This window comes from Nycticebus coucang, chromosome 12 (genome assembly GCF_027406575.1).
Source record: "Nycticebus coucang isolate mNycCou1 chromosome 12, mNycCou1.pri, whole genome shotgun sequence".
NCBI lineage: Eukaryota > Metazoa > Chordata > Mammalia > Primates > Lorisidae > Nycticebus > Nycticebus coucang.
This window is the reverse complement of record NC_069791.1, coordinates 67211251-67229104: the sequence shown is the minus strand read 5'-3', so window position 1 is coordinate 67229104 and position 17854 is coordinate 67211251. Positions and strand designations below refer to the sequence as shown.

Genomic DNA, 17854 nt, shown 5'->3' with positions numbered 1-17854 from the left:
TTATTTCCCACTTTACTTGTCTCTGCTAGTGATGTTCAACTAGGATGTCTCAAAAATTTTGTTATGAAGAAATTCTCCCTGGGTTATAGGTGGCCTTCCAAATCCTTGAATGTGGCCCCTTGACCAAATCTAAACTTCACTGAATGAATTCTGTAAAATTTGGATTCAGTCAAAAGGCTGCACTCAAGGATCCAGAAGGCCACATAGAGTAAGACTGAGTAGAATATATGAGGATATCCAGCAGAGTAGTGAGAAAAGGCTGACTCTAAATAAAGGCTATGATAGTTTGTATCTGAAATCCTTAGTAATTAGGCAATTTAGACATTTACATACATCAGACCCTTTGATGTACAATTAATCCATAAGAGAAAAAATATATATAAGACATTTAAACTTTTCAAATGTTTTACTTAAAATACATATTGTATTATTAAGCTATAATGAGAAACCAGTGTGGAAAACCTTTGTGGCTATCATTTCAACAAATATACTATGAATATATAGTTTCTACACAAAAGTATACAACTTACCAGACTTTTAATTCCTGTTATGTACCATGCTCACAACATCTAGATGAATATGGAGAAAAAGTGCTGAGCAACTGAAATGGGAGCAATGTATGATTTTTATAAATGAAAAATACGGCATTTCAGTTCAGTGGTAAAGGGGTAAATAATTCAAACAATACAGGGCATCAGACTAATCATTCGAAAGTAAACAAACTTAGACCCTTACTTCACACCATATATTGTTAACTAACATTGTGGTAATGATCCATGAATAATATAAATTGAATTACCTCAAATAAAATTTATTCCAAGTATTCAAAAAAAGGAGGTATACCTGCAGGACATTGTTTCAGGTTCCAAAGATTAATTTTGCATGTCAATGATATGATAGTTAAAGAAAGCATACACATTTGTTTCAAGTTGATTTCTAATGTTCAAACTATTTACGTCAAAATTTACACAAAATAAGATAAATCTCTGTATTAATACCTTAAAATGACTTACCTACAGTCCACTTCTTGAATTACCTATCTCCTACAAAAGTATAATTCTATATTAGACAAGAATGTCTTCAATTATTAGTAACAGCATCCTAAATCAATTAGCTTAAAAATAAGGTTAATCTCTCATAAAACAGTCCGTAAGTGGATGGCTACCAGGCTGGTTGGTTTAGTGGCTCGATGACATCATCCAGGTCCCAAGATCTTTCAGTCTTTCTGCTCAGGCCTCGATTAAACTATGATCCATTGTGAAAGACAGTTAATAGGCACCACATCCAAACAAAAGTACTGTTCACCAAGATTCCACTTCACTTTGCTTGATTCCTTGAACCTGTGAGGAAACCTTTTCCAGAAATAACCTGTCATACATCTCCTTTGTTTATATTTAAAATTGGATCCTATGACCATTTCAAATCAACTGCTGGCAAAGAGAAAGGTATTGTTACTGACTGAAATTAATGAGGATCCATTTCTCCCTCTGAGTGATTGGAGTCACTCAGCAATATCGGCCACAAACCCTTATTAATGTGTTCTTAACTCATTCAACAATGGGAAAGAGCAGAGCACAAGGCTTAAAAACACTATCAAAATTAAATCCTATGTTACACGGCATTTGTGTTCTGCACACTTATTATGGAAGCATCCATATGAAAAACAGTAGACAAAGAACAACAGATTAAAATGGGAATATTGTAAGTACATTTTAAAAGTGTATAGAGTGAATGAGAACTAGTGGTTTCTCACTCCTATAGACTTTTGGCATTAACAACATAAAATTACCTCAGCAAGGTTATCTATTTTATATATAGGTAAAAAAGATAGTCTATCTTTTTTGCTGACTCAGACACATATGAAACAGTTTATTGGTTCTTTATGGATGATAATTAACAATGATCAAATGCACTTATAAATGCTAGGGAAGAGTGCAAGAAAAATACCTAGCAAATATTATTTCAATGACAATGCATATTAGGATATTAACATGATGCTGCTATTTAGAAGAAACAATCTTATCATATGTACTGCAAATTACTCAAATGGGGATGTAATGCTTTTTGAAACAGATTCAAACTGATTATACAATTTCTGTAATGTAACATACTAAAAACAAACCAAAAACACCTCCTAAAAATATAATGTTCTTATGTTCATAAAAAATTATGTTCTTTCAAAACCGTTTATATATGAGTTTAATGTTACTGACTTGATTAGCTATCCTGATGATTTAACAGCTTCTGTTTACACCACGAATAAGTTTATTCACAGCAAATATTTTAATGTTCTGGGAGTCTTTTTTAACAGTAGTCTGCTATGGTCTCAGACACATACCTTTTAGTGTTAACAATTTCTGAAGAATTATGTTTTCCATATTCTTTAAACTAATAGATTCCCTGATATGTAAAGTTTTAATCCATGGTGAAATGTATATACATTCTAAATATTTATAAATTTTTACTCTGGTATTGTCTGGTATCTAATGAGTCATGTGGTCTCATAACAACTGTGGCTTCCACTCTGTGAGTTTTCAGATTATATGACTAACACACACAGGCCTATCCACATTCACTTGTGTGAGCTCTTTCATGTACAATGTGTCTGACTTCAGATAGGAGTTTCATAATTCATTAGATTGAAAGGGTTCTCTGACATAAAATGAGGTCTGACTTCAGAGAAGCCTTCCCACATCTATTATATTCACATTCCCTCTTCTGTGAATTCTCTGATGGCTGTTGAATGCTGATTTGTGGTAGAATTTTTTCCCACATTCAGTACATTCATAGGGTTTCTCTCCTGAATGAGTTCTATAGTGTACAGTGAGATATGACATCCGAGAAAAGGCTTTTCCACATTCGTTACATTCAAAGGGTTTCTCTCCTGAATGAATTCGATGATGTATAGTGAGATAAGACATTTGAGAGAAGCATTTACCACATTCATAACATTCATAGGCTTTCTCTCCTGTGTGTGTTCTCTGATGTCTATTAAGGGCTGAATTCTGGCAAAAAGTTTTCCCACATTCACTACATTCATAGGGTTTCTCTCCTGAATGAATTCTATGATGTATAGTGAGGTAGGACATCTGAGAGAAGAATTTTCCACATATGTAACATTCATAAGGCTTCTCTCCTTTATGTATTCTCCGATGTCTGCAAAGGGCTGAGTTCTGGTAGAAGGTTTTTCCACATTCACTACATTCATAGGGTTTTACTCCTGAATGAGTTCTATGATGTATAGTGAGGTATGACAACTGGGAGAATAATTTTCCACATTCATTACATTCATAAGGTTTCTCTCCTGTGTGTACTCTCTGATGTCTCATGAGGGCTGAATTCAGGTAGAAGGTTTTCCCACATTCATTACATTCATAGGGTTTCTCTCCTGAATGAGTTCTATAATGTACAGTGAGATATGATAACCTAGAGAAGAATTTACCACATTCATTACATTCATAGGGTTTCTCTCCTGTGTGTGTCCTCAGGTGGGTAGTGAGAGTAGACTTGCGGCAGAAGCATTTCCCACATTCACTACACTTATAGAGTTTCACACCAGTGTGAATTTTCTGATGATCATTAAGTGCTGACTTCTGGGAGAAGGTCTTCCCACAGTCATGACAAACATAGGGTCTCTCTCCTGAATGTGTTCTCTGATGTTGTGTGAGGTGTGTCTTCTGGCAAAAGGATTTTCCACAATAGCTACATTCATAGGGCTTCTCTCCTGAGTGAGTTCTCTGATGTTGAATGAGGTGTAACTTCTGATAAAAGTTTTTTCCACATTCATTACATTCATAGGGCTTCTCCCCTGTGTGTGTTCTCTGATGTACAGTGAGGGTTCCCTTCTGGCAAAAAGATTTCCCACATTGATTACATTCATAAGGTTTCTCTCCTGTGTGAGTCCTCTGATGTATAATAAATTTTGACTTTTTGCAGAAGGATTTCCCACATTGAGTGCATTCATAGGGCTTCATTTCCATATGAGATCTCTGATGTACACTGAGGTTTGACATTTGGAGAAAGGCAATTTCAGATTCATTCCACTTATAGGGCTTCTCTTCCATGTGATTAACAAAAACTGGGTCCTCTTGGAAGGCTTTCTGGCATTCAATATATTCAAACGGTTTCTCCAGAATATGAATTTTCTGATAAATACTTTCTTCATTTAGAGTATATGGTTCTCCATTTTGATTAAACTCATAGGATTTTTCTCCTGCATGAGTTTTCTCCAGCTTAATATGGAGAAGTGACTTCCCACATCCGCTACATTCATCAGTTTTCATTCTTGCATAGCTTCCATCACTACTAATGTATTCTGAAATAGATGTTAAACTCTTTTCACAAGAATCACATAGGCTATTTTTATAGGCTATTTTTCTTGAAGGAATAGAGTTCATTTCTACATTAAAAATTTTACCAGGAACATTACCTCTCTCATCAATCAGGGTTTCACTGATGAACTCAGCTTGCCTTGAATGTTTATCTTCATCTTCCTGGGCTTTCTCTATTGAGTCATCAGTTCGCCAGGCTTCACCTAAGAAAAGACAAAATTAACCAACTTTTATATATTTTCCTATATAAGATATGGAATGAGACTTATGAGACGTGTATACAAGCATCTTGTTGAGGGAAGATGCTAGCTTCACAGACATGAAAATAATTCAAAGTGTACTTTTTCCCTCTTTTGCTTTAGACACACACCTACCTCCAGGTTTGGGGAAAGGAGTAAGTAAACTGGCTAAAACACAAGATCAAAAACACCTTTGATCTCGCTACTTTCTATTTTATTCAAATGTGGGTACAGAAGATAAAATATAAACACAAAGCAATAACTAGTTCACAAAGGAAGTCAGATGAACAGATAACAAGACAGATACCAATAGAGTGATGACCAGTGCTGTTGGATGAGGAAGATCATTGGATACACACAAGTAGGATTTTGTTTTGGAGGAGATACATCAGTACTTTATACCACTATCATTTCATATCAAGTTAAGGGAGACATATTATCATCTAAGTCAATATCACCATACACCAAAATTTTTATGGTAGCACTTTCATCAGTTTACATACTTCCTGTTGCCTTCCCCCCTTCTAAACAGTAGAATAAACTTATACCTACATTTCCTCATGTTAAAGGAAGAGCCCTATAACCAAGACTTTAACCCTTTTGGAAGGGGAGTCCGGGAATATATATATATGTCCAACAGGAAATATAAAATAGCCCACAAACCATTTCATTCTTTTAAGTTTTATATTTCTTCAATATTCTAATAAAGCTGATTTAATACAAAACTGATTCTGACCATGAAATCCTGTTTGTTCCTACTTGAAAAATATAGCATGAACTCTGGTGAGGTTACTGTAAGTAAATTACTTAATAGTTCTTTGTAGTCAGTATCCTCCACCTGTCAGATGAAGATGATGGCATCTACCTCATAAAGCTGTTATGGGATCATAGGAGATAATAAACATAAAGTGCTTAGAACTGCATTGGGCACAAAACAAAGGTTTGGTAAGTTTAGCAATTATTTTTCCAAATTTTTTTTGTAGAGACAGAGTCTTACTTTATTGCCCTCGGTAGAGTGCCGTGGCCTCACACAGCTCACAGCAACCTCCAGTTCCTGGGCTTAGGCGATTCTCTTGCCTCAGCCTCCCAAGTAGCTGGGACTACAGGCACCTGCCACAACACCCGGCTATTTTTTCCTTGTAGTTTGGTTGAGGCTGGGTTTGAACCCACCACCCTTGGTATGAGCCACAGGTGCCACCCTATTTTTCCAATTTTTAATCTCTTGAAAATTACCGTAAGCCAGTCCTGTTCCTGACATATTATTGTCACTTAACTGTGAATGTGAGAGCTTTCTCACTCCTAAGTGTATAGTGTACAAACCTTAAGAATCATATCCCCCCCCAACCTGCTCCTAAAATAGTGACTTTTATTTTTAGTTATCCTAGAAATGTTTGGGTGAAACTATCATACTTGCCATATATCATCCATATTAAGTGAAACTATGTCAACTTATCCTCCAAAACCTTCAGCTTTCCTGAATCCACTACCCAATTATTAACAGATAAGATAGAAAAAAGAATCTAACCCACAATATTTTTTACCACCTGGATTTACAGTATGATTCCAAGTTAGAATCATCTACCAAAAACATTCTGTTCGAGGAAAACCAAACTATTTGTTGGACAAGGAGAATCATTAGCGATATCTAAGCAGGGCTTTGTTTTGGCAGAAATGGGTCAATATTTTACATCATATCATATACTATTAAGGTGGGAGAGAAAGGTCACAATCTAAGGCACCACAGCTTTATGCTAAGATTTCTGTGGTGCCCAACTGACACCCAGCACATTTCACCTACAAATCTTTGCTCTTATTGTTTCACTCGGTTTGCTTGACTTCTTGCCTTCATCTACTCAGAATCTATTTTTAAAGTGAGTTTCTATATTTAAAAAAAATACTTCTCAAATCCTTTCTCATCTCAATTAACTCCACTTCCCTTTGAAGTTGAAAGTAATTACTGACCATACAATCATTTGAGCATAAGTAATTCACCCTTGCATTGGTATGACAGCACTACACATAAAACACTGAGTTTTAAATTACTTCATTCAGCTCTGTTCTTTTTTCTTAACCAAAACCTATCTCTTAGGGAGTATTTCCTTTGAACCCCTGAACAGAAATCAGCAAACTTATTTTTAATCTGAAATATATGGTATTTGTGTAGTACTTGCAAAACACATGGGGATGTAACCCACGCATGAATATTTAGAAATAAATGCCTATAAATTATTTCTGAATGAATGAACAAGGAAGTCTGTTCACCTACCTCTCAGGATAATCAAGGAAATACTTATCTACTGACATACTACACTGAGGGAGGAAAACATGCCCTTTTCTTTATAGGGTTACAATCCAAGAGAGTAAAAGGCGCAAGCAAATATATATATTATCAAATAACAGATTACTGAATCAGATTAACTTATCTGTGGTAGCACTGCTAGGTGGAACTGAAGTTGAGAGAAAAAAGAGATAATAAGAGTTAAGAAGGAAAAAGCGGGGCGGCGCCTGTGGCTCAGTGAGTAGGGTGCCAGCCCCATATGCCAAGGGTGGTGGGTTCAAGCCCAGCCCTGGCCAAACTGCAATAACAACAAAAAAATGGCTGGGTGTTGTGGCGGGCACCTGTGGTCCCAGCTGCTCGGGAGGCTGAGGCGAGAGAATCGCATAAGCCCAAGAGTTAGAGGTTGCTGTGAGCCGTGTGACACCACAGCACTCTACCGAGGGTGGTACAGACAGACTCTGTCTCTACAAAAAAAAAGAAGGAAAAAGCGATTGAAAATCTGGTCTTAGACTTAAAGGGTATGTTATCTGAGGAAGAAAAGCACACTCTAAAGTAATGTAAAGCTAAAGGAAGAATAATCTTATGAAGAGAAAAACGTTAGGAGTGTAGACCAAATGTAATTTAGTTAGAGTTCTGGAATCAACAGAAAATTACTTTTTTCAGGTAATACAGGGCTAATATTGTGGCTATCCTTAAAAGACAAAGAATGGAAATTCTCTTTAGGAATTAATAGTGAATAGCTATAAGCTTATCTCTTGAGGCTAATGATGAGATCACTTGGGAACTTTGGGTGAAGATATCTTGCAAATCCAATTATTCATAGTAATCCAGGCTTCATGGAATACAAGTTACAAACAATAGCTTCTGTAGGTTTATTCTTAGTTGAATTTGATGTATGGTGGAACAGGTACTTACCTATAATAGCCTCCACTTGTAAGTGCAAGTCATGTATCAGTTGGATGTTTGTAACTTAGGGGCTTCCTGTAATAGCTTCCATTTTTAAGTGTGAGTTGTGTGTAAGTTGGATGTTTGTAACTCAGGAACTCCCTGTATACTTCTTGTTATATCAAGTCAAAGGAAACTGAGGCTATACAGATGATAAATTGAGACATTTCACACTGGACAAAAGCCAATAATCCTGGAGAAATCAATACTATTTTATGAGAAGTACACATTTTTAGTGTTTTCATAGGGCCACTACAGGAAAAGAAGAGGCATAAATAAAGGGAGGTGGGGAAGGTGATTAGTAATTATAATCTAGAAGAGTTCATGATCAATTTTCAGACATGATGAGAATGAGAGGAAAGCAGCATTGAACTGCTATCACAAAAATACCAGACTAGAACCCAGGCTATGCAATGGTGGCAGAGGCATCACGTGGGATGTGAGCAGTACACAAAACCCTACAGAGTAGAGATTGGAGAAGCCATTTGAGAAACTCAGGAAATGAGGAAATCACGGCAGGTAGAAGTCAGTCAATCCTTTAGAGACATGTCTGGAGGTGTCAAATAAACCAGACAAATAAACCAGATTTTGCTTACATATACGATACTTATGAAGCACCTTCATGAAAGGACATCATTCAAGGGACTAAGAATAGAACAATAAATAAGAGACAAGATGAAATAGAGTACTTGGTTAAAGAGGGAGACCCATGTAATGTTTTCTCCAAACTTAAGGAGGGCTGGGATCTGAGGATTAGCCAGCACTGTAAAATAAAGCACAGATGCACATCACAACAAGCGACACAATCTATCAACTTAGGCATGGGATGGGGATTTTGGACTGTAACCTCGAAAGAAAGAAATAAAAAATGGAACTGGGAATAGAAACAAGTTCTGAGGCATTTCATAGTAAAGATGAAAAAATCCAGAACATAAGAGTCACATAAGTTATTTTTTAATAGCAGACTCATGAATGCCTAGAAAGAAATCTACAGTAACAATTACTGAAAATGCTAGAAGAGCAAACAAAGACCCAAGGTTTAAGAGGAAAAAGGAAGTTACTAGATTCTGATTCTGGGTAGTGGTAAGTGTGGCAAAGCTCTATAAACATATGTTTTTATGGGGAAGAAAGAAGTCTTTGGGAGTGAGTTTCAGGTGTTTACAGCTTACAAGTAACTATCTTTAGTCAACTCTAAAGGTTTGAGACCATTAAAAAATTCCTGAGAAAAACAATTCCAAATTACCAATCCCTCACTGCCTCCACTAACACACCTGGATAGCTCTGAAGTAGGAATTCTCCTTCTACTATCCATGGCTCTTCTCCTTGTTCCAACTTCAAGATAACGTCCGGTTTGATAATGTGATACCCTGTTAATGAGAAATGAAAGAGAACTTGAGCCCAGCTGGTTGGCTTCAGGGTCTCCATCATATGAGGATAGGGCCTCTATACAAGCTGCACAACAAAAGTGTCATTTGTGCTTTATCAAAATTAGAACCTTTCACTGGGAAGGTTTTCACCAAAATGCCCTGCCTGGTGCCCAAATCAGATAACTCACATTTGTCCCATCAAATTTGAAGTTAAAGTCATTAAATTTGAGAGAAATCCCATATATATTTTAGCAACCAAGAATGCAAGCTATCCTCACCCACAGAAACTAGATTGCTGTAGTTCTCCAACATCACATCCCTGTATATTATCTTCTGCTCAGGGTCCAGCTGATGCCACTCCTCCTGGGTGAAGTCCACAGCCACATCCTTGAATGACACTGGCCCCTGTAATGGTACCATGATTGGAAGAGGGTCATGTGGAAAAGGTACATGGGGACAAGATCTCACCAAGCTCACTGGTAAACTTAGCCATAAACATTGTATACCTTATGTTATGTTACAGACTAGAAACACACTGGTAAGAGATTCATTCCATAGACATTAAAATATTGGGCTTACACGAATCATTACATGAATATACACATGGATTCATTATTACATGAATAATGATCCTGGCTCTTGAGGAACACTCAAGGAAACCCCCAATATACTCCTTTCCTTCAAATGCTCTTCATTTTGCTTCCAGAACATCAACAAGGTTGGTTCTCCTCTTATCTCCCTGGCCACTCCTTCTTAGTCTCCTTTGCTGGCTCCTATTCTTCTCCAAGTCATCATGAATTTGGAGGGGCCCAGGGCTCAGTCTTTGGTCTTTTATTCATTGCTATCTGCACTTGTTACTTTAACAGTGAGCACACCTGGCTTCATGATTAATTACCAGGCATGCACTACTATTTTCCAAGTTTATATCACCAGTCCAAGCCGCTCTTCTCAACTCCAGACACACCTCTTAGATCTCAAACGCAACATGCCTAAAAGTCAGTCACTGCTCCTGCCCAAACCTGCTCCTTCTATAGCTACCACTAGAACCAATTTGCAATATGGTCATAATTACCAAAGCAACAAGCAAGCCTGGCAACACACATTCTAGTTTTGTATTTTATTCCATGTAGAAGGTCTGACCATGGCCTGCCACATTATATTAGTAATAGTTTGGCTTAGGTACCCCCAATTCCTAGTTGGTAACTCTGAATTATCCTTCTTCCCATTTTACATTCCAGGAGAGGACAAACACATTGAGGAGGAGGGGCAGAACAGCTTACCTGGGAACTATCAAAACCCTATCTTTAAATGTGTATCTTTTGAACAAACTTTCTCATTCACAAGTACTTACATCAGTCATTATAACTGTTCCTTTAGTATTATCACCTCTAAAATAAAGATAATAATGGCACCTATCATATAATACCAATATTAAATAGACTAATTTGTGGAAAGCACTTAACATAGTTTTGTGAACATAACATATATTTAATCAATGATATCTACTGTTATTGTTGACTATCTACTGTGTATCTTACCACTTTCCAAATTAGGACAGAAGTTTAAACAACGAAAGATAATATGGTTAAGTTCTATGTAATTGCCAAGAAAATATTATAAAACAGTATCTGTGTGTTAAAACAAAAAAGTTCAGATGATTTCAACAAAACACGGCAGTAGGAGCAGTGGGGAAGTAAGGGAAGGAAAGGGTACTTCATGTTTAGGGGTCAGGTGTGATGATGACAAATTCTTGGTGTTCACTGAGAATTTTAGGTTTTATATGTGAAATGATCTATAAGTACAGGAGGAGTCCGCTATAGGAGTCCCTGACAAGCCACATTGTTCTCACCCAGGTCCAGGTGATAGACTGTTTAGGGATAGGCCTGGCTGCCTTGGTAAAGCTAAAGGTGATTGAGGCAGAGAGTGTCCAACTGCTGATGGGACACATAGTGGTGGAAAAAGTGGTTCATGCCCCAGCCAGATGAATCCATTGGTAGAACTGCCCCTGTAGGTGATGAGACCACATCGGAGAGCAATTATCAGAAGCTCTGCCTGCACATCATTCAGACATCACCAGCCATGACTATGGCCACTTTAATGAGATGATGAAGAAGGAGTCCAGAAGTTCGCACATCGTTTTGCTCTGCCTTGTTGACAATAACAACTTGTTGATTTCTTAGTAAAGTAAGTCTGGACTCATTTCCTCAAGTATGTGTCACTATTTAGTTTGTCCACCTGATATCTGTCAGCATAGTCATCATAAAATGCTTAGGGATCCCACAACAGTCAGGCAACAGCCAGAGCCTACTCAGGCCAAAAGATTGCACTCCAAATGTCCTCTACCTAGCTAACAAGAGTCCTTTGCACGTCAGAAAAAAAAAAAAAATGCATCTCATATATGCAAAGTCTCAAGAGTCAGTATTAGTCACCACCTCTGAGGCCAATCCAAGTAAAACAACTGAAGCAGAACACCAGAGATAGGAGGGGAAAAAATGAAAATTCCTAGAAAAGTGAAAGAGCTCCAAGACAAATGAATTCCTCCTACTCGCCATCATGAACGTTATCTTTTAAGATGCTGCACTTAAGTAATGGCTAGAGAAGGGTCCCTTGAACTAGGAAAAGACTATCCATGCAAACTTCCTCATCCTGAGAAATTTAAAGAACACAAAATATTTATCAAAATGCAGATATCAAATAATTATGTGGTAATATTAGAAAATAAAGTAAAAAGATAAATTATCTTGGGAGAAAATGTTTACTAACATAACCAAAACTGGAAAAATTTATGAACATTTAAGAGTATTTATAAGTTAGTGGGGCTTGGTGGCTCATGCCTGTAATCCCAACACTCTGGGAGGCCGAGACAGGTGGATTGCTTGAGCTCAGGAGTTTGAGGCCAGCCTGAGCAAGAGACACCATCTCTACTAAAAAAAAAAAAAAAAAAATGGAAAACCTAGCTGGGCATTGTGGCAGGGCCTATAGTCCCAACTATTCGGGAAACTGAGGCAAGAGGATGGCTTGAGCCCAAGAGTTTAAGGTTGCTGCTACGCAGGGTGGCAGACTAAGACTTTGTCTCAAAATTAAAAAAAAGAAAATGAGTATTTATGAGTCAACAAAACAAAACAAGGATAAAAGCACTGGTATGAGCAGGCACTTTACAGGGCATGAAGCAATGATAATAAATGATGAACAATGATAAAAAGACTGCCATGAGCAGGTATCACCTAACGGGGGCAGTTCTACACATGGATTCATCTGGCTGGGGCAGGAACCACTTTTTCCACAGACAATAGAATTGTGTCAGTCTCAAAAGGCTCCAGAGTGGATAGTTCCAGGTATATGATACTCTGGAAAAGGCAAAAATGTAGAGACAGTGAGAAGACCAGTGCTTGCCAAGAGCTAGGGGTAAGGAGAAGAGGGGTTGGAGCACAGAGAGTTTTTAGGGTAGTGAAACTATTTTACATGACACTGTAAGGGTATGGATACTTGTCACAGATTTGTTAAAATCTGAATTGTAAAACACAAAGAATGAACATTAATATGAGGTATGGATATTAGGTAATAATAATGCATCAATATTGGTTCACCAAGTGGAACGATGTACCACACTGGCTCAAGATATTAATAACAAGGGAAACTGAGAGGGGAGGAGGATGAGGGAACTCTGTGCCACCTGCTCAATTGTTCTATAAACTAAAAACTGCCATAAACTGTAAGTCTATTAATATCAACAAGAACAACAAAAAACCTAGCTCCAGGCCAGGCACACTGGTTCGCACCCGTAATCCTAGCACTCTGGGAGGCCGAGGTGGGTGAATTGCCTGAGCTCACAGGTTCGAGAACAGCCTCAGGTTCGAGAACAGACTGAGCCAGAGCAAGACCTCATCTCTTAAAAACAAATAAATCAATAAATAGCTGGGCATTGTGGCGGGTGCCTGTAGTCCCAGCTCCTAGGGAGGCTGAGGCAAGAGCATCGCTTGAGCCCCAGAGACTGAGGTTGCTGTGAGCTATGACTCCACAACACTCTACCAAGGGGAACAAAGTGAGACTCTGTCTCAAAAACAAAAAACAAAAAACAAAACCCAGCTACTAAATATATAAAAAATATACTCAAACCTCAACATCACTTATAAGATTAAGAAAAAACCCAGCCTACAACATATTTACCCTACATATCTAGCCCAACAAATCTCCAGGGAGTCACGTGACCTCCCCAGGGCTAAGTCCCATGGCTATTTCTCAGTCCTCATTTGCCTGATCACCCCTTCCTGAAGCTTTTCCTTCCCTTGGCTTCAGAAACTCCAGGTTCCTGGTCCTCACTCTTGCCTGACCAGCAGCACCTTCTCAGGTCCTCCTCTTCTTCCAGACAGCACATGGGAGAGTGCCAGGCTTATCCCTGGATTGGCCTCCAGTGCCAACTTCCACCCTGATTCATCTCTTAAACCTCCCCACCCCAACACACATACATTTGCCTTCCTGATATAACTACCTCACCAAATACCAACAGCTCAAATTTAAAATGTCTTAAGACATACATAATTCTAAGGTCCTTTTTTTTTTTTTTTTTAAGAGACAGTCTCACTTTGTCACCCTCAGTAGAGTGACGTGGCATCATAGCTCACAGCAACCTCCAGCTCCTGGGCTTAGGCAATTCTCTTACCTCAGCCTCCCAAGTAGCTGGGACTACAGGGAGGCTGGAACTATCACAACACCCAGCTATTTTGTTGTTGCAGTTTGGCCCGGGCTGGCTATGAACCCACCACCCTAGGTATATGGGCTGGCGCCCTACTCACTGAGCCACAGGCACCACCCCTAAGGCCTTTTCTTAAACCTGCTTTTCCCACAATCTTCTCCATCCCAGTTTAAGGCAACCTCACTTTCTCATCTACTCAGGGAGCCTCTCAAGTGCTTTCCACATGCACAGCTGGTACCATTAATGCTTTAGGTTTAGGAGAAATATTCAATGTGGGAAATACACTCAAGCTGGCAGATGAAAGCAGCCACAGCAAAGAAAGGAAGTCTCCGCAGTAGTCCACAGATGGAAAAAATAAGTTACTTTAATGGGAATAGGAATGGGATAACAGGACAGGATAAAGCCATTTAGAATATAGTATTAATAAACTTGAACAATTCCATGTGGTGAGAATGGCCAAAGAGTTTAGAAAGAATCCTATTTTTTTGGATAGAGTTATAGGCTAGATAATCAATGAACTACTAGGAACAAAAGAAGGCATAGGATGGGGGCTGCAAATTATCCTTTTTGGATTTACTGCACCTATGAGATGTCCTTTGGACATATTCCATAGAAATGCTGAGCAGGCAGCTGGACAGAGGGATCTGATCCATGCAGGAGAACCAATTTAGAGCTAGTAGTTAGAAGTGTAGGAGGGTGAGCTCAGACAGGTAAGAGAAGAGTCACGAGTCCAGAGTTGAAGAAAGCAGAGAAACCATCAAATTCAGGAAGAGGGCAAGGAGAGAAATGTCATAGAAACTGACAGAGGACACTGCACAGCAGGCTATGGTGAGGACTAGCAATGTCCAACAGGAGTAAGAGCACTGGCAACCCTTTGGTCAGACCAACAGCAGGGACAGAACCAAAGCTGTGGCACCAGGGGAAAATGGGAATGGGAGATAAGGGCTTCTTTGCTAGAGATTAATGCCCTAGCTGCTGTGCAACCCAGATAAGACTTAACAGAGAGAAATCTTTACAGACACTAATTTAAGGGCAAGAGGCCATTCCTTTAAATGATCCATGTTTAATCCCTGCATCAAGCAATAAAAACAGTATGTCTGTGGTACAATAGTATTTTAGTCACCAGAGATATCACAGGCACTGAGTCCTCTGTGGGCAGTACACTTTCTGCTTACATGAAGAACAGTAAGGCAAGGCTATGGTTATGTCAAAGAAATCTATAATATCCATATAAAAACAAAAATGTTTGCGCTTATGGTCAGTGTAAGTACCAGATGGAATTTATCTTTTTTTCTGTGACAAATGCCAAGAACAGGAGACACACCTGTACTCTGGCTTTAAGAACTCTTCAAAGGCCACTCTATCTACACATATGAACATGACAAACATGCTTGGTGCTGACTGCTACTCTGTTTTGTCTGATCATACTTTCTGTTTCTACATCTTAAAACTTGAGCCCTTACTTCCTACCTAAGTTATATTGCAATTCAAAGTGGAGAATAAATACACGAACAGAAAAACTCACCAGGGATTTATTCATTTTCTGCTGCTCTTGGGAAAATTAGGAGGACTGTGAAAGCAGAGGCAGATCTGGGGAAAGAAAACACAAGCAATGAAGTTATGCAAGATCTGGCCTGCCATGGCAGAAATCTCTCACATAAAAACGTACAGAGAAAGTTTCATAAACGACACCTTATGGGACTGTCCCTTTAAGCCCTCAGTAGGGACTGGAAAATGATCGGGAAGCACAACCACACTGACATTTATAGCTCACACAAGAGGTGGAGCCTGTAGCTCAGTGGGTAGGGCACTGCCCACATACACTGAGGCTGGTGGGTTGGAAAACAACAATGACAACTGCAACAAAATAAAAATTGCTGGGCATTGTGGCAGGTGCCTATGGTCCCAGCTACTTGGGAAGCTGGGGCAGGAGAACCACTTGAGCCCGAGAGTTTGAGGGTGCTGTGAGCTGTGATTCCACCGCACTCTACCCAGGGCGACAGCTTGAGACTGTTTCCCCATCCCCCCAAAAAGAGATATTATAGTTCACACGTGGTTATGAGGTGGCTGGGTGCAATTCTCATGCTGAATGAACACAGGATCCTAGTGAAATAATGACATTGTTACACACAGTTATTAAAAAAAAGAATTCTGTAACACTCATCTATTTTCTTACTCTTTTAACCACTGAAATAAAAAAATCCATAGGGGGGGCAAGACATGATTGCAAGAGGGACTTTACCTAACAATTGCAATCAGTGTAACTGACTTATTGTACCCTCAATGAATCCCCAACAATAAAAAAAAAAAAAAAAAAAATCCATAGGATACAGTCAGCACCATTGAGTATTTGTACAAAACTGAGTGCTGCAGCTCAAAAGAATCTTCTATTTAAAACAAAAAACAGGCTCGGCAGCTGGGGTGCCAGCCACATACACCAGAGCTGGCGAGTTCAAATCTGGCCTGGGCCTGCCAAACAATAACAACTACAAACAAAAAATAGCCAGGCATTGTGGTGGGCGCCTGTAGTCCTGGCTACTTGAGAGGCTGAGGCAAGAGAATGGCTTAAGCCCAAGAGTTTGAGGTTGCTGTAAGCTGTGACGCCCTAGCACTCTACAGAGGATGACATTGTGAGACTGTCTCAAAAAACAAACAAACGACAAAAAAACCCACTTTCCCTGATTTAACTAAGATAACACTGGACAGAACACTGGCCTGGAAGATGAGAATTTTGAGTTCTACTATTAGACATCCTACAACAAAACTGGTGACCTTGTACAAGTCACCTATCTACTAAGGCCCAATGCCTTCCTCTAGCAACTGAGGCAGCAAAAGAGAATCCCTGCTGACTTTTCCTGCCCTAAAATATGTTTCTACAGGGGCAGACCTGAGGTGAAACCAGCAGGTACAAATTAGAGAACAGTGGTGCTGAAGGACGTTTAGTTACAGACTGGTTCGCAATATTGAGCGGTGAGAGGAGGAAGGGGTGCAGAGAAAACCATCCGCAGCTGAGACTGGTGACACGCCCCCCTCCCTGTAAACCCAGTCCTCACAGGTCTTCTCCTGGAGAGCCTACTCCGGCGGAGCCTGCCCCCGCCCTCCAGCCATTGAAACCATCCCCTTCCTCACACACTAATGTCCTCGGCAAGAGGTGACTCCACCCAAGCCCTGCTCACTCTGGGCCCGCAAATCCATGACCTACCCCTCCTGCGGCTCCGCAGCCTCTGCCCTAGGCTCCTGAAAGGTCTGGACGGGGGGCTGTTTTCGCGGGGCAATTCTGCTCCCGAGGTCTCCTCCTTCCCGCCTCACCAACGCCGTTCTATTCCCGAGGGGCCGGATCTGGGCCTATGGGACGGAGTCACGCGGAACGTCCCTCCTGGGCTCCACGAATGCCTCCCCTGGCACTCACGGTCCCGCGGAGATTCGGCCGGCCCACCCAGGTGGCAGACAGGCGGGTCCCAAGTCCCGCCGCCCCTTCGCCGCCGCTACTGCTCCGCCCCTTAAGCTCCAGTATCGCGGGCCCGGGGGCCGCACTCGAGGGTCCCCACTCGAACCTCCGCCGAGCCTGCACGAACCCGGGGCCACCCAGCCCCGTGCCCGCCTGAGTGTCGGCCCTGATTGTCGCCGCTAAACCGAACAGGCTCCACGATCTCTCCCGCCAGAGGCCAAAGTATGGCAACCACAGAGATCCACAACCCGGGAATGGACAGGAAGCAAGGTCAGAGGGGCGGCTGCGCGCATGCGTGAACACGCACAGAAGATAAGGTGCAAATGCGCAGGAGAAATCAGAAGTCCGCCTCCAAGCGCCCACCACCAGCCCTAGCACTAGGACTCTTTTTCCCATAAGCCTACGCTCTACCGGGCTTGGGGAACGTCTTAAAAGTCTCTGCCTCGTCTAGTCGTAAGGGACTCTGTGTTGGGAGGACTAGTAGTCCCGAACCCTAACCTCACATTTCTTCTTTTTCTAAGACTGCATGTTTAAGGGACCATTCAGGCTCACG

The 17854-nt window shown here is 40.3% G+C and overlaps 1 protein-coding gene across 5 annotated transcripts; it reads right to left on the bottom strand.

The window, feature by feature from the left end:
- Window positions 1-404: 404 nt before the first annotated feature.
- On the bottom strand, window positions 405-17691 carry ZNF12 (zinc finger protein 12). 5 transcript variants are annotated; one of them, XM_053556745.1, is made up of 6 exons: window positions 17056-17547; window positions 15379-15443; window positions 9439-9565; window positions 9065-9160; window positions 4430-4534; window positions 405-1430 (listed from the first exon to the last, which is right to left on the bottom strand). In XM_053556745.1, exons 2-6 carry the CDS (start codon window positions 15391-15393, stop codon window positions 1408-1410), a joined length of 366 nt encoding a protein of 121 aa, XP_053412720.1. In that variant the 5' UTR covers window positions 15394-15443; window positions 17056-17547; the 3' UTR covers window positions 405-1407. The 5 variants fall into 5 exon arrangements, with proteins under 5 accessions (XP_053412720.1, XP_053412721.1, XP_053412718.1 ...); XM_053556746.1 differs by having other exon boundaries at window positions 405-1427; XM_053556743.1 differs by having other exon boundaries at window positions 405-4534; window positions 17056-17198; window positions 17408-17541.
- Window positions 17692-17854: the final 163 nt, after the last annotated feature.